The sequence below is a fragment of the Thalassophryne amazonica genome, chromosome 2 (assembly GCF_902500255.1).
Source record: "Thalassophryne amazonica chromosome 2, fThaAma1.1, whole genome shotgun sequence".
NCBI classification, from domain to species: Eukaryota; Metazoa; Chordata; class Actinopteri; order Batrachoidiformes; family Batrachoididae; genus Thalassophryne; species Thalassophryne amazonica.
In genome coordinates, this window is record NC_047104.1 from 40,566,732 (window position 1) to 40,591,722 (window position 24,991).

Here is a 24,991-nt window from a genome sequence, read left to right on the forward strand (position 1 = left end):
TTCATTTTTGATTTGGTAAATGTTCAGTAAGTACCATTTAAAATGTGAGTGTTTGTGTTATGCTGCAAATGCCTGATTAAACTTCATTTTGCATTTACAGTTATTACCACATGCAAAGTCCTACATAGTGCTGCCTATGTCGTGTTAGCACCCGCTGTCATTTACGTAACTGTTCTTAGTAAATCACCCGCAACACGTTCACAAACCCAACGCGTGAAAGCTCGGGATGTTCATTCAATGTAGCACTTGCTATTGGGGATCTTACAAATCAGGTCCCTTATGTGTGAGTAAGAGATGAACTGATTAGAAATGCTGACTTGCCTCGCTGGGGGCAACATGACTGAACACTAAATCAAATGTTTTCTTTTGGAAATGAGCTCAAAGAGCCCACCACTGTCCAGCTGATGTGGGAGGCACCAGTCCTAGATTGAAAACGACTGTCCTGGGCTGCTTGATAGAACTGCTATGATGGAACAAGATGTTGAAGATGTGCTCCAGTGTCAATAGGTTTGGTACTCACGGTCGACAAATGACGTGAAAAGCATGCGGAAGCGAGTGAGCCGGCTCTTCTCATCAGCCCACATCCGTACAACGCCAACGCCATTATCTAACATCACGTCGTTAGCCACCGTGCTACAGAACTTGGCCTTGAGGTTCTCTATGGCACTGCTGCCGTCATACACCGCTACAAAGTTCTTCTTGCATTCATTAGAGTGTTCCATTTGGTACTCCATGAAGCGCAGGTAGATCTGCAGGAGGACCAGAAAGCTACGTCAGTCCAGAGTCAAAACCATGGAAAAAAGCTTGGAACTACTGATTTAAGCCACATAAGTTGTCAGAAAGCAGATCAGATTTTTGGAATGCAGTGTGAACAGAAATTTGAATGCACCAAACAGGAGCTGAAATTGATATGAATTGCTGCAGCAAAGGGCTGCTGCTGTATCTTTGTGCTGACCTTGGAGTGAGGAGGAGCTCTGATGGTCCCAGATACAGTCCAGAGCATCACCAGCCTTCACTTTGTCTTCCTCCTCCACCTGGCTGGAGCGAATAATTCCGTCCCATCCACCAATTTCAAACTGACAGTCTGAAACGAGAAAGATTAAAAGTAGAGGGGAAAAAAGGGGAAGGAGGAAGAGAAAGAATGGGAAAGGACAGGAAAGGTGAGAAAAGGAGATGCGGAGGAAAACAGGGTGAGGATGAAAGAGAGACTGAGGGGCAGTGGGAGGATTTTAGAAGGATTTCAGGCGGAACAAATGTGTGCACAGAGGATTAGGACAGAGCAACAAAAGGCTAGATAAAAGAGGTGTGTGTTCCATGTGGCATCTCGTCACTTTATGGACAACTGTGCGGTTGTCAAGGTGCATCTGTGCGCTCAGCATTCACATCACGGGCACAGACGGCCTTCAGTAAGCTTCTGAGCACGGAGCAGCTCTTCAAACACAATGGAACATAAATCGGTGATGTGCCAGAGATCTTACCTGGGATGGGGTTCAGCAGTCCGCCCACATGCAGATGGAAATCAGGGTCTGAAATAACAGGAAGGCACATTAGTCTCAAACCATACAGGAGAAACACGTAAGAAGAGAGCCGGAGATAAGAGCTCACTGAGGCAGACCACGTGAAACAGGAAGGCGACTGTTTGAAGCTAAATCCATCACCTGGTTTCCAGCTTTTTTGAAATTCTTTATTTGGGTTTTTAGAGAACATTACACTGCTTTTTAATTAGAATTCTTTTCAGTTTCCTTTGAAGTCTTTAGTTTTAAACATTAATAAAAAAAAATATACAACATGGGAGAGATAGAAAGTGCAAAGAAAAGTGCCTACTGGCTTATCACAAAGAAATCTGGAGAGAGAGATAGACATTTAAAGCAAATAAATAAATAATATTAACTTGAATTAAAACACTAAGACAAGACGGCATCCTAGGGTTCTTGGACTGACACCTCCACAAAGTCCGCTCGCAGAGGCTTCACATATTTAACCCCACTTGTTCCAATATTCTATAAAAGCATCCTATTGCAGACAAACAAAAAGTCATCCTTTCCATAACAAAGATCATTCACCACAATATTAATCCACTCTTCTATTGTGGGAGGTTCAGGAAGCAACCATTTCTAGTGACGGCTTTTTTTTACAGGCTGACATCAGTATGCCGAACATATATTTCTCACTTCTTGCCTGAAAAACAATTCCTAGAAATAATAATGAAGTAAAATATAGTGGCAAGTCAGTGCTCCGAATGTTTTAGTGTCTTACGAATCTTCATCCAGTTTTTATAGTTTTATATGCTGGAGTGCAAATATTATCAAGGGTTTAATCTGGGTTGCATAGAAATAGTTTTTGAAATGAGGAAGGGCCATCCCACCTTCCTTCTGGAGTTGTAAGGTTTGAAATTTGACCCTGGGCTTTTTCCCTTGCCAGATAAATCTAGAAATTATTGCTGTATATTTAATTCAGAGAAAAGTTTCTGGGGGATTTCTATTGGAAGGGCATGTAATAAAAACAGAAATCAAGGCAGAACATTTATTTTTACCAAGTCAATTCTATGACTGAGACCAAGGAAAGAAATAGAGTTACATCTTGTGATGTCTTTATTTTTGTCACGAGGAACAGTACTTTAAGGCAAACAGGTGTATCAGTTATATTCAGTAATTTTATTCCCAAGTATTTCAATGAATTCTGGCCACATTTAAAGCAGAATTTCTCTCGTATATGAATTGGAGGTGAGTAATTAAAAGACATGACTTGTTTTTTGTATATTTAATTTGAATCCTGCATATCTACTAAATGTCTATTAAAGGTTCATTAATTCAATAAATGAGCAAGAGGGCTGGCTTAAATAAACCAAAACATCATCAGCATATAGTGCCACCTTGTGGTCTTCTTCATTTATACAAATTCCCTGGATGTCTGTCTTATTTGTTGTGCAGAGATTCTATATAAAGGGTGAAGAGCAGCTGCGACAAAGGGCACCCTTGTTGCCTTGTTTTTGCAGCCTTCTTGCTAAAAAGTTTCATTGATTGAGCTTGACTCATAGTATTTCTGCTTTATGAATACTACCTTTTTTCAATTTCCTTTTTTTTTCTTCCCCCCCCCCGTTTTCAATTTCCTTTGAGTTCAGTAAATTTCTCATTCCTGATTTTCTTTATTTTTGGGCTCAAGTCTGTTTTTGTTCCTTTTTGTGTTGTGTCTCCAAATCTTTTAATTGATTATTAAGATGTACTAGTCTTAGTTGTTTCTTTTTCTTTTCATAAGAACAAAATGATATAATTTTTCCCCGGACAACCGTTTTTAATGTATCCCATACTAAAGGGGAGTTAACCTCCCCATTATCCTTTTCTTCTAGAAAAGGATCTCTATTTCATTTTGAGTTTTAAACTAGATTATTAGAGTGCTTGTATTAAATCTCCATAATGTTTTTCTGGACTGTCCCCAGTATGTACAATGCAGGAGAGGAGGAGCATAATCAGACAGATCAATGCGTCCTATATCACAACTGTGCATTCTTTCTCTGCCTCTATTAAAAACAAAGAAATAATCAATTCTTGAATAAGTGTCATGGGGGCATGAGTAAAATGTGTAATCCCGGCCTGATGGGTTCAAGTCTTTCCAGAGGGTCTAAGATGTCAAGCTCACACACACGAGCATTAATTTTTTATGGAAAGGTGTTTGTAGTTTTTGATGAGTCCAATTTTGGATTCAGATGGATGTTCCAGCCTCCACCACTTATGATAATACCTTTAGCCTCGATCATTAAATCAATAAATGTTGCATAAATGTAAATGTTGCATATGGTTATTAATATACTGTTGACTTTGCCTGTCACAATTGTAAATCTTCCCTCTTTGTCTGTGACTTTCGAGACCAATTCAAAAGATCTTTTTTTGCGATATTATATTGCTACCCCTTCTCCTACGTCAGTTTGTATAGGATAAATAATATACTCTTGAGAAGCCCATTCTTTTAATTTTTCATGTTCTGTTGGGTTGAGGCGTGTCTCCTGTAAGAGTACCACCTGCCACCATTTTCCTTTTTCATTCTGGACATATTTAACTCCTTTTAGCTGGGTTTAGAATCCCTTTCACATTTAAACAATAACTAACCCCCTTATTCATGTTTATCTCAGTTACATTTGGCACTCAGATCTCTCTCAGTGTTATCTTTGATAGTAAAATTATGCACCACAATTATCTCTCCCAACAAACAAAAAAATAACTAACACCAAAGGAACAATCTTAAAACCTTAGCAAAAAAAATTGCGATTTCCAAGCTAGAGGCTCGTTTAAATAGAGCCTTGTGGGGCCTTATGAAGCCAAAGCTCCCGTTAGGGAACGTCCCCCGCTGCATCAGTGGTGAAGCCCTACAGAGTGGCCACACACTAGTCAATGTCTAAATGAAAAATATGGAAACAAACTGAAGATAACTTGCCAATTCACGAGTCCCGACATATTTAAATAGAACACACTGAAGAACTCACACATACTGGTGGAAAAACAACCTCTTAATTGTCTCTCAGGGTGGAAAAACAACCTCTTAACTGTCTCTCAGGGTGAGGATCAGAACATTTTAACACTCACATATCTGTGATCATTACCCTTTATTTTAATAAAATGTAGTAAGTTAGTCATCATCTGCCATAAGAGAGCGCCTTCTGACTTCTGCTTGAAGTTTCTCCTTGTATTGAGAGCGGTGATCTTTCTTGCGAGTGACAGCCGCTTCCCCGAGCTCCGCTTCACCAATCCGGTCCCACCGTCTGCCAGGCGGTCAGCTGCTGGATCTCCTCCCGAATCAGGTCAGCGGTGGGTTTCACCACATTAACTGCAAACCCTCGTGAGGCCATGCCGCGCATCGCTTCTGAAGCATTTTGAAACATCTGGGTGCCGTCTTCATAAAAAATTTGCATCCACGCAGTTTAAGGAGTTTGGAACTTTATTTTATTTGCTTTCAGAACTTTCTTGGCTTCAGCGTATTCACTGCGGTTCTTCAGCACCTCAGGAGGGAAGTCATGATCCACATAACAGCGGGCACCGTCACAAAGCAATTCTTTTTTTTGCCATATGCCTCGGAAGACCTCTCCCTTGGTCCGATAACTTCCGAACTGGAGCACGATGGATTGGGGTTTGGTATTCAGGTCCTTCAGCTTTGGTGAGCCCGTTTGATCCCGAGATCTTTCTCATGGGCTAAATTGAGTGCATTTTTCAAAAGACTGTCTAAGAAACCAACAATATCAGTCCCCTCTTTTCCTTCAGGTATGCCGTAGATCCTCATGTTGGCTCTCCTCGCTCTCCCCTCCTGGTCAATCAGTTCTGCCTCGAGATTCACTTGGTGCTGCATTAGCTTCTTAATTACCGCCAACGTTACTTGAAGCACGTTCTCCGTTTCATTCTCTCTTCCACCTCGTCCAGCCTGTCATTAGCTCTTTTAAGCTTGTGTTTTATGCGGAAGGTTGCTCCCTGTTATCATTATGAACTCTCAAAGCTCTTGGAGGATATTTTTAAGCTAGCTTCTGGAGTACGGGGAAGTGCTGTGATCCCGCTTGGCTGCTTCGGCTAAATTCAGGGTCATCCTCCATCGCAGCTGTGGTCAACCTACTTCTAGTAGTAACCCCTTTCTCCATTGTTTTCAAAACAAATTACATATTACAAATTAAGCTGCCATCTTCCTGGAGGCGGAACCGGAAATCCCTGGTTTCCAGCTTTGTGGGGTTTAGACTGAGGTGGAACAAAAAAAAAAAGCTCATGCTTTGGAAAACTGGAGACGTCACAGATGACCAGTGGATGTCCAATCAGATCAGTAAATTCATGTTTGGGTAAAGAGTCTGTATTTCTTCATTGAACTCTTGTTTTAGGGAAATTTAGGAAGTATCGGGGGTGTAGTCTACATCATATACAGGTATATGCTGGATACCTGCTCAGAAAGCTCCAGGATTTCCATATTCATGTTTCCTGTAAAATCAGACTTGATCCAGAAGTATGTTGTTTTGGAAACAAAATAACATCACTAAACACTGACGATTTCACTCTCTATTGTTGCGACATACTTCAAATCCCTTTTCAGCACTGCAACAGCATAAGCTGAAAGATTTAATTGTGATTCTCAACAATCTGTTAAGTTTATCTCTCCAATGGTACAGTTTGTCATTTTATTGCTCAAAACAGGTGTTTTGACCGTTTTCCATCAATGGGGCTTAAGTCAAGGAGTTGGTGAAGAAATGTTCTATTACAGCATCTTTCCAATAATACTACGCAGACTCCCATTGGTGGCCATACTTATCACCAGATTCCTTAGCATCGAGCGGACGAGTCTATGATGCCCGTTGTATGGGACACCAGTCCAACACAGGTTACTTCCCCAACTGAGGCTGGTACCCATTTACAGCTGACAACAAGAACATGCTGCGCAAGGACACAAACAGTTGACATAAATGGGATTCCAGCCGAGGTCTACATATTTGCAGGCCAGGTCTTTATCCACTCATCCACCTGCTCTACATTACAAATAATGTGACAGTAAAATTAAGCATATACAACCAGCGATTCCTGATATAAAACATGGAAAAACACAATGAAGTACTCACGGACAGGCAGAATATTCTGCATTGTAGTCTTTGTTTTAAAGTGATTTCTGTTTTATAATGGGCTCCTAGCCTCATGTCGATCCTCGTTAGCTGTATTCTTTCATCTCGTTGATGCATCAGGAGATGAAAACACAGGAAAAACTTTGTCATGTTGCTTGTTAGGCATTTGTACAGTGTAGTAGAACTGACAGTTCCGATATTAATCAGAGAAATTTGAGAATTTATCTTGGGCCTGGAGCAGAGCAAGGTGCTTCACAAGGGTAAAGGCTAATCTTACCAACCCTGTGAGCAAGGATGTAGGCAACAGCAGTACAGAAAAAAACACTTTCATGTTTTCAGGAAGAAACCTCAAGCAGGCAAAACTCAAAGGGGTGACTAACTGCTTAGGCCAAACTAACAATAATAAAGATCAAACAAACAAAATACAACAAATAATTTTCAAACATCCAAAAAACAAACAACAAACAGACAACTGAGTACTCTGTGGAAAATAAGATACTGTAAAATGGAAAACAATCATTACAACTTTATAAGAACAGAATGTAATAATTTTATTTATATACCACATTAACAACAACAATGTGCTTCAAAAATAAAAACATCACACTAGCACAAGTTAACTCTGTGGGATCAAGGGTGTAATTGGCCGTTTTTGACTACTTTTGCTTTTACCTTCAGAATTTACCTTAAAAAATGGTTTACTTTGCCCTCTTTGGTGTAATTTTTTCAGCACAACCTCCCTTGTGTGACTTTACAGCGTTTCTTTCATTCTGACCTATTGTATTAATATAATGAACCTAAATTTACACAAAAACATAAAATCTGAATAGAAAAAAGTTTGTTTTTTACTGTGAAAACCACAAATATGTTTAACAAACCATTTTTATAACTTATAGAATAGATAGAGATAGATAGAGAGATATAGAGAGATAGATAGAGATAGAGATAGATAGAGAGAGAGAGAGACAGAGATAGATAGATAGATAGAGATATAGAGATAGAGAGATAGATTAAAAACATTGATTTCTGATCATCAGCATTTGTAATCAGCTGAGAAAAATGTGTTTACAATCTTGATTTAAAAATGTATGAAGAATGTGAAAATGTGAAAAAAAAGCAGTCGACCTTGAGCTCACCTTTGCAGTGATTCTCGTCCCATGGGTAGACACAATTCTGCACCCCGTTACAAACCAGAGAGTTGTTGATACACATGTTACTGTGGCAGAAGAAGGTACTGGCTGAGCACGGAGCTGCAGGCAAAATGCACAGAAAAAAGACATTTTAAAAAAACTCAGAGAAAACCTATTGTCTGACAGTGCAGAGTAAAAGATGGCTCTGCTGCAAAACCAAAATTGCATTTGACAGCAACACTCAAAACAATAAAAGAACAGATTTCAGTGTAAATAAAAAATCTTTACAGGTATGTCATGAAGGCCAATACGTGACATCATTTCTAAAAGCCACTGCAGGTATAACAGAGGTGAAGCACAAAATGCCAAATATCATTTTCTGCTGTCAGAGTATCACGATGATGAGGTGAGGAGGCCGAGTGCGAGTGGGACTGAGCAGCAGGAGCAGAGTGGGTGGGAGGAGGAGGGAAAAGGAGGAGCTGGGAGGGAGGAGGAGATGGGTGCAGATGGTCAGACAGGTCCAAATGTTCCAGTGAGTCTCAGCATATGATGCTGCCTGCTTCTTTGTACCAGGAGATCAGTGTGCCAACGATAAAAAAAAAAAAGACCTCAGCTTGGATTTGAAGATTTTGGGCTAAAGTAAGAACAAACCTGGTTCTAATGTGTGTGATTTTTTTTAAATCAAACTCTCATGTTTATCAATTGAAAACCATCTTTCCTGACACACAGCGGACTATTCCTACAGAAGATAATAAAGAAATCAGTGCTTTTGTGCAACTGATTAGGTCTTTCACAAGTCTGTATTTAAGGGCCCTATTTTGATAGTGCTATGACTGTCATCAAATTGCCTATGTGCATAGAGTCTGCATGTTTCACCCATTAAGTGCCACACATATTCATCAGTGTGTGTGCCCTTCCACAATAAAAAACTGGCCTGAGCTCAAACTGATGCAGCATTGGATTAAACTTGTTATGTGTCGACGCGGGTTGAGGAGCGGACCTGCGTCCGACGGAACCCAGCGCTAAAATAACCAGAAAGCGGTTCCAATAACAAAACAATTTATTACTTCACGCTCTGGTGCAAAACAAGGTGTATAAACAAAAGATGCGTCAGTCTGGTGGAGTGAAGGCTGGCACGCTCTCCAGCGCCTAAAAGGATCGAAGCCCGGCGCTTCTGGACTCACTTTACCGCCAAACACCCCCAGGTGGACACGACAAACCGACTCTCTGTGAAGGATAGAAGAGGTGAGGTAAGTCAGCAGTTACAAGCAATATCCTTCAAAAGGCACACACTATCAGCAACACATTCAGGTCTGTATTTAAGCTTTATGTAAATGAGCAGCTTTCACAACAGGTGGAGGATCAGTTGTCCGCACGCCACAGCAGTGAGAAGCGAGCTGCACAATTCTCATCACAATTCAAATATACTGCGTAACAAAATACCAAGTTACTATCAACAAGTAGTTAAACAATTAATCACCTCTGATGTGTGTGCTGACAGCATGTGTCCCTCACCCTTCCTGGTTCACAGGCACGATGTGTCAAACCCAGGCGCGGTCCTCAGCGTCTCACAAACGAACATCACAAGGTCGAGTTCCTGGCAATTCTGCTTGAATCACACATGGCTTAAATGCAGAACGCCATCTCATTATCTGCTTCAGCTGAAAGTCCTCAAGGCTGCACGAATGCAGAACGCCATCTCATTATCTGCTTCAGCTGAAAGTCTTTAAGGCTGCACGTGAGCACCATCCACAGGTGCTGCACATACTGTTGATGAGGGTGAAGGACTCTTCTGCCAGCACCTTCTCCACAGACAAATCAGTTTTCATACCACCTGGAGAGCAAAGAAAAGAAAAGAACACCAAAATGTCCAGCCACACCCCCCAACACACAACAAAACTACCAGTTCTATGAAGTGGATGCCACAAAACCCAGCACCAGCACATGCTCCCAGACTTGACTGAACATATCTTGGACTACATTTACATCAGTCAATAGGAAATACAAACAGTATGGTATTGTGTGGTAAATGTGTCTGGAGTGGTCAGCTCTCAAAAACGGGATGACTGTGCAAGAAGACTCGTGATGGAAGTTACCCTGATGGCAAATCCACAGCAACTGTGAAGGGCTTCTAAAGCTGTGTATAGTGCAGCTTCTGGATGTTGTATCACCAGACACAACTTCATGGTGGAGGGAGCCGGAGAAGGATTTTCATAAAAAAAAAAAAAAATCTGATTGAACCTGGACTCTAGTCTCCCATGTACCTTCTGGCAAACTGTCAGTGAAATTTAAGAAGATGCTTTTCTGTTCCACTCCGTGAACTGGTGAGGCAACAGACAAAAGTTGCACCGTGCACAGTTTCTCCAACCACAACCACAGAAGCCTACAAATCATTCCGAGTTGGTGGCTTCCCTCACTAGTCTCCTCCTTGTTCACACAATTTTTGAGACATGTTCAATGAGTTGGAAATCTTTATGTATCCATCCCCTGACTTGTTGAAAGAAAACTAATTCTGATAGTGAAGATTTGTATTAAGAATAATCTTTACATTCAGTTTGTCCAGTTACTTATGGCCTCAGAAAGGCATATTATGTACAAAATGTAATTCCGAGATGATTACTGTGTTAGTCGGTGCTAACCTGAGTACTATGCAGGATGTTTTAGCAGAAGTTGTAACTCTTTCACGAACATGATGCAGAATTGTTAGCCATTGTTGGGGATTTTAATCATTCTAGTCCTCATACAAGTGAACTTATCAAATTTTGTGAATCTGAGGTGCTTGTTCCTTGTATCAAGAGTCCCTGTTCTAACTTTGTTTATACTTTTGAAAATAGTACTGGTGCTAGATCGCTCATTGATCACTCTGTTGTCAGTAATTTGCTGGAGTGCCTTACAAAATATTATACTTGTGATTCTGTTAATAATGCCTCTGATCACTTAGCCATTGTCTCTCGATATCAAGTGTGACTATGTAAGCTCTTACAGCAGAAGTATGGGTTCAAGTGTGTCTTGGTACAAAGCAGAGCTTTGTGATATTGAGCAAAATAAGATTGTGTTAGATGAGTTACTTGATTGTGTGATTGTACCTGAGGAAGCTTTACAGTGTAGAGATGTTATCTGTGAGCGGCGTACCGCTGAGTTAGAAAACGTCTACAATGATATCATTAACCCTCTGGGGCCGACACCATCCTATACGATGCCTAAGACCAAGCTTTACTAAATTATAAATAACTTTTTAATGATATGAGATAGAAACTTACTCTTTTTTTGCTGAAAAGTTAACTCTGCAGTCTTTCGATCCAGCCATCAGCCATCTTTGTACTCCTCAGAGAAGCTGTGTGATGACGTGCGCAATGTGAGTGTCCAATCGGAATTGGTTCACTGTCACATGGTTTTCCAAAATTCAATCGTAAGGCAGATTTACCTCACGTGAAAAGCCAAAGATCATTTTCAGGAGTGATATGTTACTAGTTGGCCCATTTGAATAGCCCCCTGGGTGCTCCAATGAGTACATACTATTGGGCTCCAATGCGCCCTGCGCCATTACGCACAGCGATCAGTGAAAGCAGACAGAGCAGACGGAGAGCCTCTGATGACAATCTCACATGCTCAAACAAAGAGTGTGTAACTATCAGGATTGCTCCACTAGTTTGCATGTGAATGTTACTGGATAACTCTGTTGCTTTCTCAGCGTAAAGCACTGTTTACCATATCAATGGAGCGAGGGGGAGGGCCACTCCTCAGACTGTAAGGAGCCAAAGTGGGCCAAAGTGTGAAAGAAAGCTGCTTTGAGCAGCACAGAACACTCCAAAACACAGTAGAAGTTTGTGTTGTAACCTTTGTGTAATAGCAGACAGAAATTGCTTTGAGATGAAGACAAACAAAATGCATAGATCATTTTGTATATTGTTCAAAATGTGCATTTGTGTTTATTGTTTGAACCTTTTTGTTGTACAGTCTTTCTCACAAGACCTCAAATTACCTTTATAAAGTGTCAAAACAGTTTATTATAGTTTGCTGTGTGTTTTGAATAAATGTGTGTGGAAAATTATTTTCCGCTTTACTTTTTCCTTTCTTATTTCTGATAGTAACCTTTATTACACTTATAAACACACAAAAGCATATATTATGAAAGCACAGGTTGTCCTGAAAAAGAGACAAAACTTGATTGTGGGATGCAGGGAGAGCTGTTAACAGCAATAATAAAACATTTATGCCAGGCGAGTGAACTGTCCAAAAAATGCCCTCAGACCCCGGAGGGTTAATCTCTGTTGTATTGAAGCTGGTAAAAGACCTGTACCTGGTTGTAAAGGTGGTAGACAGGGTAGCAATGTTGCTGTACCTGGTTGGAATGAATATGTTTCTCATAAAAAGGAGATAGCAATGTTTCATCACTGTCAATGGAAAAGTGCAGGTAGTCCTAACTCTGGTTCACTCTTTCAGGCTAGAAAATTGTGTAGAAAAGAGTATCATCTTGCTGTAAAAAGAGCCAAGGAGAAAGAAGAGGTTAATAGATCAGAGAGAATGGCTCAGGCCCTAGAATAAAGTCAACATCGGTATTTGTGGAAAGAGGTTAGAAAGTTTAAAGGCCAAAAATAATGTTGGGAAAGTGTAGTGACACGGACCCACAACAGGGGCGTAAATGATCAGACAATGAAAGAGTCGAATATGAACACTTTACTGTTGTGAAAGAGCACAACCAAAACACAGCGAATTACAGAATTTAAGCAAACAGTCAATCCACAAAGGTGACGTGTGGGCAGGCTCGAGGATAGAAGACGTCTGTCCTGAGAAGAACCGGAACCACACGATTTCCTCCGCCACCGAACCTGGAGAATAAGTGGAGCCGCCAAGTCCCGAGTCCCCAGGTGGCCACCGTCTCCGAGTGTCGGATCTGGTACTGCTGGCGAGGAGCAAAAACAGTCAGATGTGGTGCGTGCACACCCAGTAACAACAATGGTGGGAATTCCACCTCCACCTCTAACACACTCGTGCAGCTCCTGTCTAACCACTTATCCTACTTAGCGCTGTAACTAGGTTTAAGGATATGATTCCTTCTTTATGTTCTCTAATGCCATATACCAACACAGTGCAGAGTAGCTACTTAAACTCTGTAAGTGAGATAGAGTATCTCGTCAATAGTTTTACATCCTCATTGAAGACAACTTTGGATGCTGTAGCTCCTCTGAAAAAGAGAGCTTTAAATCAGAAGTGCCTGACTCCGTGGTATAACTCACAAACTCGTAGCTTAAAGCAGATAACCCGTAAGTTGGAGAGGAAATGGCGTCTCACTAATTTAGAAGATCTTCACTTAGCCTGGAAAAAGAGTCTGTTGCTCTATAAAAAAGCCCTCCGTAAAGCTAGGACATCTTTCTACTCACTAATTGAAGAAAATAAGAATAACCCCAGGTTTCTTTTCAGCACTGTAACCAGGCTGACAAAGAGTCAGAGCTCTATTGAGCTGAGTATTCCATTAACTTTAACTAGTAATGACTTCATGACTTTCTTTGCTAACAAAATTTTAACTATTAGAGAAAAAATTACTCATAACCATCCCAAAGACGCATCGTTATCTTTGGCTGCTTTCAGTGATGCCGGTATTTGGTTAGACTCTTTCTCTCCGATTGTTCTGAGTTATTTTCATTAGTTACTTCCTCCAAACCATCAACATGTCTATTAGACCCCATTCCTACCAGGATGCTCAAGGAAGCCCTACCATTATTTAATGCTTCGATCTTAAATATGATCAATCTATCTTTGTTAGTTGGCTATGTACCACAGGCTTTTAAGGTGGCAGTAATTAAACCATTACTTAAAAAGCCATCACTTGACCCAGCTATCTTAGCTAATTATAGGCCAATCTCCAACCTTCCTTTTCTCTCAAAAATTCTTGAAAGGGTAGTTGTAAAACAGCTAACTGATCATCTGCAGAGGAATGGTCTATTTGAAGAGTTTCAGTCAGGTTTTAGAATTCATCATAGTACAGAAACAGCATTAGTGAAGGTTACAAATGATCTTCTTATGGCCTCGGACAGTGGACTCATCTCTGTGCTTGTTCTGTTAGACCTCAGTGCTGCTTTTGATACTGTTGAACATAAAATTTTATTACAGAGATTAGAGCATGCCATAGGTATTAAAGGCACTGCGCTGCGGTGGTTTGAATCATATTGGTCTAATAGATTACAATTTGTTCATGTAAATGGGGAATCTCTTCACAGACTAAAGTTAATTATGGAGTTCCACAAGGTTCTGTGCTAGGACCAATTTTATTCACTTTATACATGCTTCCCTTAGGCAGTATTATTAGAGTATTTGCTTAAATTTTCATTGTTACGCAGATGATACCCAGCTTTATCCAGAGGACACACACCAATTAGCTAAACTGCAGGATTGTCTTACAGACATAAAGACATGGATGACCTCTAATTTCCTGCTTTTAAACTCAGATAAAACTGAAGTTATTGTACTTGGCCCCACAAATCTTAGACATGGTGTCTAACCAGATCCTTACTCTGGATGGCATTACCCTGACCTCTAGTAATACTGTGAAATCTTGGAGTCATTTTTGATCAGGATATGTCATTCAAAGCGCATATTAAACAAATATGTAGGACTGCTTTTTTGCATTTATGCAATATCTCTAAAATTAGAAAGGTCTAGTCTCAGAGTGATGCTGAAAAACTAATTCATGCATTTATTTCCTCTAGGCTGGACTATTGTAATTCATTATTATCAGGTTGTCCTAAAAGTTCCCTAAAAAGCCTTCAGTTAATTCAAAGTGCTGCAGCTAGAGTACTAGCGGGGACTAGAAGGAGAGAGCATATCTCACCCATATTGGCCTCTCTTCATTGGTTTCCTGTTAATTCTAGAATAAATTTAAAATTCTCCTTCTTACTTATAGGTTTTGAATAATCAGGTCCCATCTTATCTTAGGGACCTCGTAGTACCATATCACCCCAATAGAGCGCTTCGCTCTCAGATTGCAGGCTTACTTGTAGTTCCTAGGGTTTGTAAGAGTAGAATGGGAGGCAGAGCCTTCAGCTTTCAGGCTCCTCTCCTGTGGAACCAGCTCCCAATTCAGATCAGGGAGACAGACACCCTCTCTACTTTTAAGATTAGGCTTAAAACCTTTTTGCTAAAGCTTATAGTTAGGGCTGGATCAGGTGACCCTGAACCATCCCTTAGTTATGCTGCTATAGACGTAGACTGCTGGGGGGTTCCCATGATGCACTGTTTCTTTCTCTTTTTGCTCTGTATGCACCACTCTGCATTTAATCATTAGTGATCGATCTCTGCTCCCCTCCACAGCATGTCTTTTTCCTGGTTCTCTCCCTCAGCCCCAACCAGTCCCAGCAGAAGACTGCCCGTCCCTGAGCCTGGTTCTGCTGGAGGTTTCTTCCTGTTAAAAGGGAGTTTTTCCTTCCCACTGTAGCCAAGTGCTTGCTCACAGGGGGTCGTTTTGACCGTTGGGGTTTTACATAATTATTGTATGGCCTTGCCTTACAAATAAAGCGCCTTGGGGCAACTGTTTGTTGTGATTTGGCGCTATATAAAAAAAATTGATTGATTGATTGATTATCTGGTTGGGGTGTGAAGCGAACCCGTCGCTGATCACACCAAACGCCAATCTCTCAGATAAGGAACACCACAGGAAAGCGGCTGCAAAAGAGTTCAGACTAAGACACAGTTTAGTTTTAAGGCTGAGAATATTACCTTCACAGGTAGATGATATCTCGGCAACGAGGTGGAGATGACGTCCGGTTTTTATGGAGTGGAATGATGAAGTGTAGATGGATGACAGCTGTCATGAGATAATGAGTGACAGCTGTCACCCCCGGCTGTGTCCGTGGCGGCAGCGCCCTCTCGTGCCTGAAGCCCGCACTTCAGGCAGGCGCCCTCTGGTGGTGGGCCAGCAGTACCTCCTCTTCTGGCGGCCCACACAACAAATAAAGCTTTGCCCTTGTCTGTTGATGGTGTTAAAGGTGAACAGGATATTGCAAATCTCTTTGCCAACAAATATGATCAAATGTACAACAGTGTGTCATTTGATAAAGTGAAAATGAGTAATATTAGCAGATGTATTAATGATAAGATACAGAGCTTGTCCATGGACAGCACTGTTCTGAGTTTGTTCAGTCAAGACGAGATTGTCAAAGCCATTAATAATTTAGACAAATAAATCTGATGGTAGAATTGGTTTATTTTCTGATCATATCATAAATGGTATTGGCAAATTGTACAGTTTACTGTTACGCTTACGCAAATTGTACAGTTTACTGTTACGCTTACTTAATGCCATCCTTATTCATGGGGTGTCACCATCTGATATGCTCTGCAGTGTTATGCTACCAGTTCCTAAAAATAAGTGCATATGTAACAGGCTATCTGCAAATTTTCATGCTATATGCCTTCAAAGTGCATTATGCAAGGTATTTGATATACTGGTGCTTAGAAGAGAACAGAAGCTCTGTACATCTAATTTGCAGTTTGGTTTTAAATGTAAACATTCCACTGCATTTGAAGCCTCTGTTATGTTAGAGACTATCGATTATTACATAAATAATGGAGTAATTTATGGATTGTCACTTGATGACAGAATTGAGTTCTGTAGGATTTTTCAGCTCGTTAGATAGAAATGTAAACCCACTCTATGTCAGACGTATTAAAAATATGCATATTGAGCAGAGAATGTGTGTTAGGTACGGGAATGTTTTCTCTGAGTGGTTTTCAGCTCGTAATGGTGTGAAGCAGGGCGGAGTCCTTAGCCCTACCTTGTTCTCAGTTTACTTGGATGGTATGCTAAATCAGCTTGCAGCTGGAGGGTCTGGTTGTTGTAGGTAATGTATTCTGTGGAGCAATAGGATATGCTGATGATGTAATTTTATTATTGCCCAGTCGTGCTGCAATGTGTCACATGATAGCAATTTGTGAAAAATATGCAGAAAATGTAACGGTATTAAGATATCAGCATCACAAAACACCTCTGTCCAGTGATCCCATGACTCCAAAACTGTGTCGCTGACCAAGAACTTGTGGACCTGAGTGTAGATGTGTGTGTGGTGATGGTGGTTGTGGGGGAGTCGCTCCCACAGCACTGGTCATTTCCAAACTGGGAGAATAATTGTCTCACCACGGCCACATCTGAATTTTTGGTTAAACTCTGATGTCGTCGTTGTCTGCTGGCAGACTGGTGCACCGTCAGAGGGGAAACAAAGATTAATGGCTCCCTCTGACCTCTAAGTCAACTCCAAACCCGTCGCTGACTGAACACAAAGTTTAGGAGTTATTCAACAGACTTCAGCCATTTTTTCCCTCCTCTTTGGATGAACTGCATGATCAGAATTAATGAAGATCCAAATGGTCTTAAAGTACTCTCGGGGTAAAAATCCGTCCTTGCTGGATTTGAAAGGCCATTAAATTCTGACTGCACTGGTTATGGGTTTGCTGATGAAAACAACATTAGCATTTGCTCAGGGTTTGGGACGTGTGCAGGGAAAAGTGGCAATTAATATCTTAGCGTATTCAGGCATTAAGTGCAAATATTACGGCATGCTAACAGAATAACCCGTTTCCTGCACAGAGGGGATTTTTTTTAACCGCCTTACATGCAACCTTTCACACCGTCTGTTCTGTTCTGGCTTGTCCTTCAGAAATAATGAAATTCTACGTAATTACACCCAGCGGATCTGCAAACTTTACACTGCTTCAGCTTTTGTTAAACCACATGAACAAATCCTCATATTAGTGACCTGTAATAAGCACAGCGCCAAGGTGCAGCTCGCACATCAACAACTTTGATTTGCAAAGCAATTGACGCTTTGCACACACACACACACACACACACATATATTATATATATTATATATATATATCAAATGCTTGCGTAAGTATTGGTTTCTCATATCTGTGCGCTAAAACGTGGCACGTGGTAATTAGCATTCAGTGCTGAAACGACACTACAGTGTCTGTTAGTGACTAATGATGCAGACAGAATGCAGAATCTCGTAAATCAGCTGCTTCTGTCCATGTGTGGTTGACGTAACGCTTGCGCTGACAGCTGCAGGAAATGACACACTGTGCCATGTTTTTATGGTTACTTTTAATAGTGACATAAAATGTTGAGATTATGATTTTCAGGGTTTTTTTTTTTTTGTTTTTTTCTTGCAAAATGTGTTCCTTTGTATTGAGAAACGATGAGCTGCGTATGACTAAAAATTTACAGAAGTAGTAGTAATTCATTGAGGCCCTGAGGCCCATTGGTGCTGGTGGTTCTCGTCTGGATTCTGACACAGCAAGAGCGATGAGTAATTAGTCAAAGTCCACTACAAAATCCAGCATGTCTGAGTAATGTTCACTCTGGCAGGCATAAGTGTCTTCTTCGTTCACCTCCATTCGTCCATTTTTGCACCACGTTTCTGGCACTAGGTCAAGCACCATGTTAGCTAAGTGAAGTAACTCATACATCCCTCTCCACAGCTGCACTCTACTTTCTCCTGGTGGATGCCAAGGTGTTTCCAAACCAGATGGGACATATATAATACCTTCAGTGACTTCCAGGTCTACCTTGGGGTTTCCTAACTTTTAGATGTGTCCAGAAACCCTCCAGAGCAGGGAGTCCATGGGGCATATGCTGAGGCCCATTTGTACCTGCACATATCCCACAATTCTGTCCAGGAAATCCATCCATGAAGAGTCGTAGACCTGAGTATACACAAGTCCAGCGCAGCTTACTTTCCTAACCAAGGCTGGCAGCGATTTATAGATGGGTGGAATGAGAATGCAAGGGCATACAAGCAAACTTGTTAAGGCCTGCAGACCTGATCTGCTTGCTGAGTTCCCTCAGTCCTCAGGTTAGGTCAACCACTCTGCAAAGGAATCCAATAACTGCTCACGCCCCTGAACTCATTATTTAATTTACTACCCAAAGTTCTTCGAAGTTTGGACTGTAAATGGACGGGTAAAATGAGAGCGTCGCCTTCTGTCTCAGCTTTGTCGTCTTCACCACATCAGTGTGAACAACGGTCACATCACTGCAGCCACTGCCACAATCCACAGATCAAACTCACATTCAAGATGTCTCTCAACCATAAACAAGAGCATTTTCACTTGGGGCAGCAACTGGGTCACGACTCTGTAACACGATCACTTACTTCACTTGGTTTTACAATCACTTAGAAACCAACATTTCTTGAGAATATGTCAAGTTTTGACTCTGGGTGCAGTGTTGAGAAATGTTGGTTCTCAGGACGCAAAAGATGTTGAACCACACCCTACTTTGTCTAGGTCAACCTCAAAACCTCCCTGTCCTCTCTCATACATTTATAGACAGATTATCATGGTATCCCAAACATTTACTTTTTGCTGATCTCTGAACCTGAACACAAATCTTTGATCCAGATCTTAGATTCTGAGTGCTGATCTTTGATCCAATTGATGAATTTCAATCCAGGTCACCAAGCTTTAATCCTGATTGCTGTCCTTTGATCCTGATGACATCTTTGATCCTGATCACTCATCTCTGAGCTTGACCTTTGATCTTCCTAGATGAAATCAGATGCTTATTGCTTCAATCTTGTAATAATGATCAAAGGAACCTGGATCAGAGCTCATAGCACAATGATCAAAGATGGGATCCACCCCTTGATCCAGGTGTGCAACAAAATTTAAAGGGTTGTTCCTTAACCCAACATCACCTCCACATCTCACTGAAATCTGTTTATGTCCATTAGAGATATCCTACTGACTATGTAATTGTCTGAGGTAAGAAGAAAAAGCAGAATATAATCTTGAGTCCTCCATGCAGGACACTGGTTGACACAGTGCTGCTCCATGGGTTTGTACAGAAAATCTCTACTATTTTCTGAATCAACTAAATAACAATAAACACAAAAATTATATGAACAAAATACATAATTTGAACAAGCAAGACCCAGAATGCATTCATGTTACAATTTGTGCATTCTGATCAAAATTAAACCTGTGACAAAGTGACAAAGTTTTTATTCGGCACACAAAATATTCAGATAGAAAAAAATGAACAATTCCACAAACAAACACAGACAAAACTAATGAGTCCGAAAGGGTGGGGGCTGAAGCAAAGCTTATTAGCGCCCACCCCTGCTAGTACAAGTCCAACAATTCTAATCAGTCTTATTTACATAAATAAATTCACTACTACATGTCGACACACAGACATACACATCAATATACTATTCACTTATAATTATATTTATATAGTATCAGATCACAAGAAAGTCGAATCAAGGCACTTTACACCAGTAAGGACTAACCTTACCAACCCCCAGAGCAAGCACTAGGCAACTGTGGTGAGGAAAAACTCCCTATAAGGAAGAAAACCCCAAGCAGACCAGGCTCTTGGGGGTGACCCTCTGCTTGGGCTGTGCCTATATACCTATATACATATGTATATACTTTACAAACATAAATATATACATACATATACACAGTCACTATATACATAGACACCTACCCATATCTATATATCTACATACGCATATACATACCCACACATTCAATACAATAAGTCCCACTTATAAATTGAACATTCCATAAAAATCAAATTATATTTGCTTCTTTATGATACTTAGACATATGTTCTTTTTGAGTAGTTTCTTAAATCTCACTAAGGTACTACTCATTCTAACCTCTGTTGAACATTTGTTCCATTTCCTCACCCCAACCACAGACACACAAAAACCCTTTACATTTGTTCTTACTGGTGGTTTCATAAAAATTGCACAACCTCTTAAACTATATCTGGATTCCCTCAATCGGAACAGACTCTGGACATGTCTCGGTAAGGCTTGGTTTTTCACTCGAAATAAAGTTTGAATTATAATGTAATCGACCAAATCAATGAATTTAATAAATAGAGAATGAGTTGGTTCATGATATTGTTTATTGCAGATGATTCGTATGGCTCGTTTTTGCAAAAGGAATATTGGATTGGTATTTGATTTGTAAGTGTTTCCCCATGACTCATACAATATGTCATATGGTACCATCAGAGAATGATATAAAGTAAATAACCCTTCTTGCGGCAGTAGGTCTTTGGCTTTATACAAAATGGCGATAGTTTTTGACAATTTTGATTTCACATAATTTATATGTGGTTTCCAGCTAAGTTTATTATCAATTATAACACCTAAAAATGTATTCTCTGTTACTAACTCAATTTCCTTATTGTTTATAGTTACATTTTTACATTTGGGTGCCTGTTTATTTCCAAATATAATACATTTAGTTTTCCCAAGGTTGAGTGACAACTTATTAGCGTCAAACCAACCTTAAATTTTCCAGTTCTTTCTCCACTATGTCCAGAAGCTGTTCAAGATTTTCACCGCTACAGAACACAGTTGTATCATCCGCAAAAAGGACATCTCAGTGAACTCGACACCCAACTTATATCATTTATATAGATTATAAACAACAAAGGACCCAGCACTGAGCCCTGCGGCACCCCAAATGTGACATCCCTGAGTTCAGATTTGTATTATGAATTGAACATACTGAAATCTGCCTTGTAAATAACTAGCTATCCATTCATATGCCAGACCTCTGATTCCATATTTCTGCAGTTTACTTAATAGTATTCCATGGTTAATTGTGTCAAACGCTTTCTGTAAATAAAAAAAAAAACACCTATTGTATATTGTTTGTCAATTGCAGTTGCTATACTTTCCACAAAGTCCATCAAAGCATGTGATGTAGTTCGAGACCTTCTGAATCCATATTGTTCTTCACAAATGATATTATACTTCAGTAAATAATCATTTAATCTTTTAGCAAATATTTTTTCCAAAATTTTGGAAAATTGTGGCAGGAGTGATATAGGTCTATAATTAGAAAATGTGTGTTTGTCACCAGTTTTAAACAGAGGAATTACTTTGGCTATTTTCATTTGAGAAGGAAATTTACCAGTACTTAGTGACATATTGCAAATATAATTGAATGGTTTTACTATACAATCAACTTTTTTTAATAAAGCCATATCCAATTATTAAAATCAGTCGATTTCTACTTTTTGAACCATGAACCAGATCAAGTATTTCCCTTTCATGAGTACCACCATGAACATTGAAACAGATTTGTTAAACGTTGAATTATTTACCCAGAAGTTATTAGTTGATGAGTCAATTTTACTGGCAAGATTTTACCCACATTAACGAAGTATTCATTAAAGTGTTCAGCAATAGACCTCGTCGTTATCAATCGTGATGTAGTTGTTACTCTGAAAAAATGAAGGATAATCTCTAGTTACTCTATTCTTTTTTACTATTTCATTTAATATGTTCCATGTGTTTTTGATGTTATTCTATTTTTGACAAGTAACTCATTATAATATGTTTTTTTTACTGAGTCTCATGATATTGATTAACTTATTCTTATATGTTTTATACTTACTTTCAGCTTCCTTAGTTCGTAGTTTATGAATTGTTTATATAGTACGTTTTTCTTTTTACATGCCCTCTGAAGTCCCTTAGTTATCCATGGTTTGTTGCTATATTGATTTCTATATATTTTGTCAACAAATGGACAGTGTTTATTATACAAACTGGAAAAAATGGAAATGAAAGCATCATATGACCTGTCAACATCATCAACAAAAACATCTGACCAATTCTGACTTGATAAATCCTCCCTTAAATTATCAATTGTTTCAGGTGTTACTTTTCTACTCATGAATTTGATATTGCTTCGATACTTACAACAACCCTCCAATGCAAAGACTGAGAAAACTGGCAAGTGATCACTGATATCACTGACCAGTAGTCCCCCACTAAGATTACCGGCTATAACGTTAGTTAAAATATTGTCAATGAGAGTTGTTGTATCCATAGTTATTCTGCTAGGATGAATGATGGTTGGAAACAGTCCTAAACAGTACAAGGTGTTTATAAATGAAGTGATTTGTGAATGATTGTGAGGGTTTAAAAAATCTATTTTGAAATCTCCACAGACAAATAAATGCTTGTTTCTGTTGATTTTGTTGTACATTCCTAATATAATGTCTTCAAAGGTGTCAATATTTGTCCCAGGAGCTCTGTAAATGCAACTAACAACTATGTTTTTGGAGTTTATAGATGTCATTTCTATGGTAACACATTCCATGATGTTGTCCACTGTAAATGACATGTTAATGAGTTTACAGTTATAATCTGACCTTACAAACAATGCAACACCTCCGCCCCTTCTCGTCTGCCTATTAACCAGGAACAATTCATAACCATCAAGATATACCAGATCTTTATTATCCTCATTTAACCATGTTTCTGAAATTGCAATAACTGAAAAACGTTTTTTGGATGTTTTCAAACAATCATTAATAGTGGACAGATTACGAGAAAGACTTCTGCTGTTGAAATGTATAATTGAAAAATCTTCATCATTGATTTTATAATTTTGAATTGTTCTTCTGTAAAATATTTGCACTGTCTCACATATCTCACTGAAAAAGGTATCAGGATCATTTCAGATTCGAAGGGGTGGTTAGCAGAGTTACTATAATTAAATGTATCTAGACAGAGCTCCTGGGCAGAAATAAATGGATCATTATCCTTAGTCATTATGTCTCTCTTGTCTCCGGGTGTAGGTGATGTGGATGAGTGGGTTGCTCCAGTCTGCATCATGGTGCTGTGATGTGTTTGAGTCCTCATACCTATTGTTCATATTTGTCCAGCTCCTCGATGTTCCTTATTGCCATAACCTTTGCTTGTTCAGGGTGATCCGTTCAGTTTGATGAATATTTTACAGTTTGAAGTCCATGTGTGCTGGATTTTTCCCTGTTTCTTTAAGAAGCTTGCTTTCCTGGCGATGTCGGCATTCCGTTTGGTGAGATGTTCATTGATGAATATGTTTGTCCCTTTCAGTTTTCTTCCTTGTTTTAACAGTGCTGTTTTGTGTTTTCTGTTGATGAATCTCATGATGACGGTTCGTTTATCACCGTCATTTCTCCGGGGCAGAGGGTGGCACGCTTCAATGTTATTTAAATCCATTTCTATACCTTTAGATAGGAGGAAATCAGCAACCTGTTTTTCCACAGAGCTGACCTCCTGTTCACTGGGCTCCCCTCCGCTCTCATCTGTTACCGCCCGTGCATAGGACCGTGGTTTGATGTGAAGGGCCGGGTCCAGGATGAAGCTCCTCTTCACCCAGGAGCGTTCTTCGGGTCCATACCCCTCCCAGTCCACCAAATATTGGAAACCCCGGCCCATTCGACGGACGTCCAGGAGCCGGCACACTGTCCAAGCTGGCTCCCCGTCGATGATACGGGCAGGAGGCGGCGCCGGACCGGGTGCACAGAGGGGTGAGGTGAGACGTGGTTTCAACCTTGAAATGTGGAATACTGGATGAATCCGCAGTGAGGCCGGGAGTTGGAGCCTCACTGCGGCGGGACTGAGGACCTTGAGGATCTTGAAGGGCCCGATGTACCGGTCCTTCTGTTTGGGGGAATCCACCTGGAGGGGAATGTCCCTTGTGGATAGCCACACCTCCTGCCCGGGGCGATATGCGGGGGGCGGGGACCGTCGACGGTCTGCATGGGTCTTTGCCCTCGTCCGGGCCCTCAACAAGGCCGAACGGGCGGTGCACCACACCCGACGGCATCTCCGCAGGTGGGCCTGGACCGAGGGTACACCAACCTCTCCCTCCACCACAGGAAACAAAGGGGGCTGGTACCCCAGACACACCTCGAATGGGGAGAGGCCGGTGGCAGAGGACACTTGGCTGTTATGCGCATACTCGATCCAGGCCAGGTGTTCACTCCTAGCCGTCGGGTGTGCGGATGTGGTACATCGCAGGGCCTGCTCCAGCTCTTGGTTTTAGCCCGTTCAGCCTGTCCATTGGTCTGAGGGTGATACCCAGACGAGAGGCTCATGGTGGCCCCCAGCTCCCGGCAGAAACTTCTCCAAACCTGCGAGGAAAACTGGGGACCACGATCTGAGACGATGTCTGTTGGTATCCCATGCAGACATACGACATGGTGGACCAGGAGATCCGCTGTCTCCTGGGCCGACGGGAGCTTCGGGAGGGCCACGAAGTGGGCCGCCTTGGAGAACCGGTCCACTATCGTGAGGATGGCGGGAGGCCAAAATCCAGACCAATGTGGGACCAGGGGCGATGAGACACAGGAAGCGGTTGAAGGAGTCCCTGTGCCTTTTGGTGGTCCGCCTTGCCCCTGGCGCAGGTGGTGCAGGCCTGGATGTAAGCCCGGACGTCAGCCTCCAGGGACGCCCACCAGAAGCGCTGCCGGACCACTGGCACA

General features: G+C 40.8%; 1 protein-coding gene across 1 annotated transcript in view; it reads right to left on the minus strand.

Moving 5' to 3' along the window:
* LOC117523722 (neuropilin and tolloid-like protein 2) overlaps positions 1-24,991 on the minus strand; it is a 107,049-nt gene that overhangs the window by 40,868 nt on the left and 41,190 nt on the right. Inside the window, exon 8 of the mRNA XM_034185323.1 lies at positions 7,714-7,827. Coding sequence (XP_034041214.1) covers positions 7,714-7,827 — 114 coding nt within the window. The remainder of the gene's footprint in view (positions 1-7,713; positions 7,828-24,991) is intronic.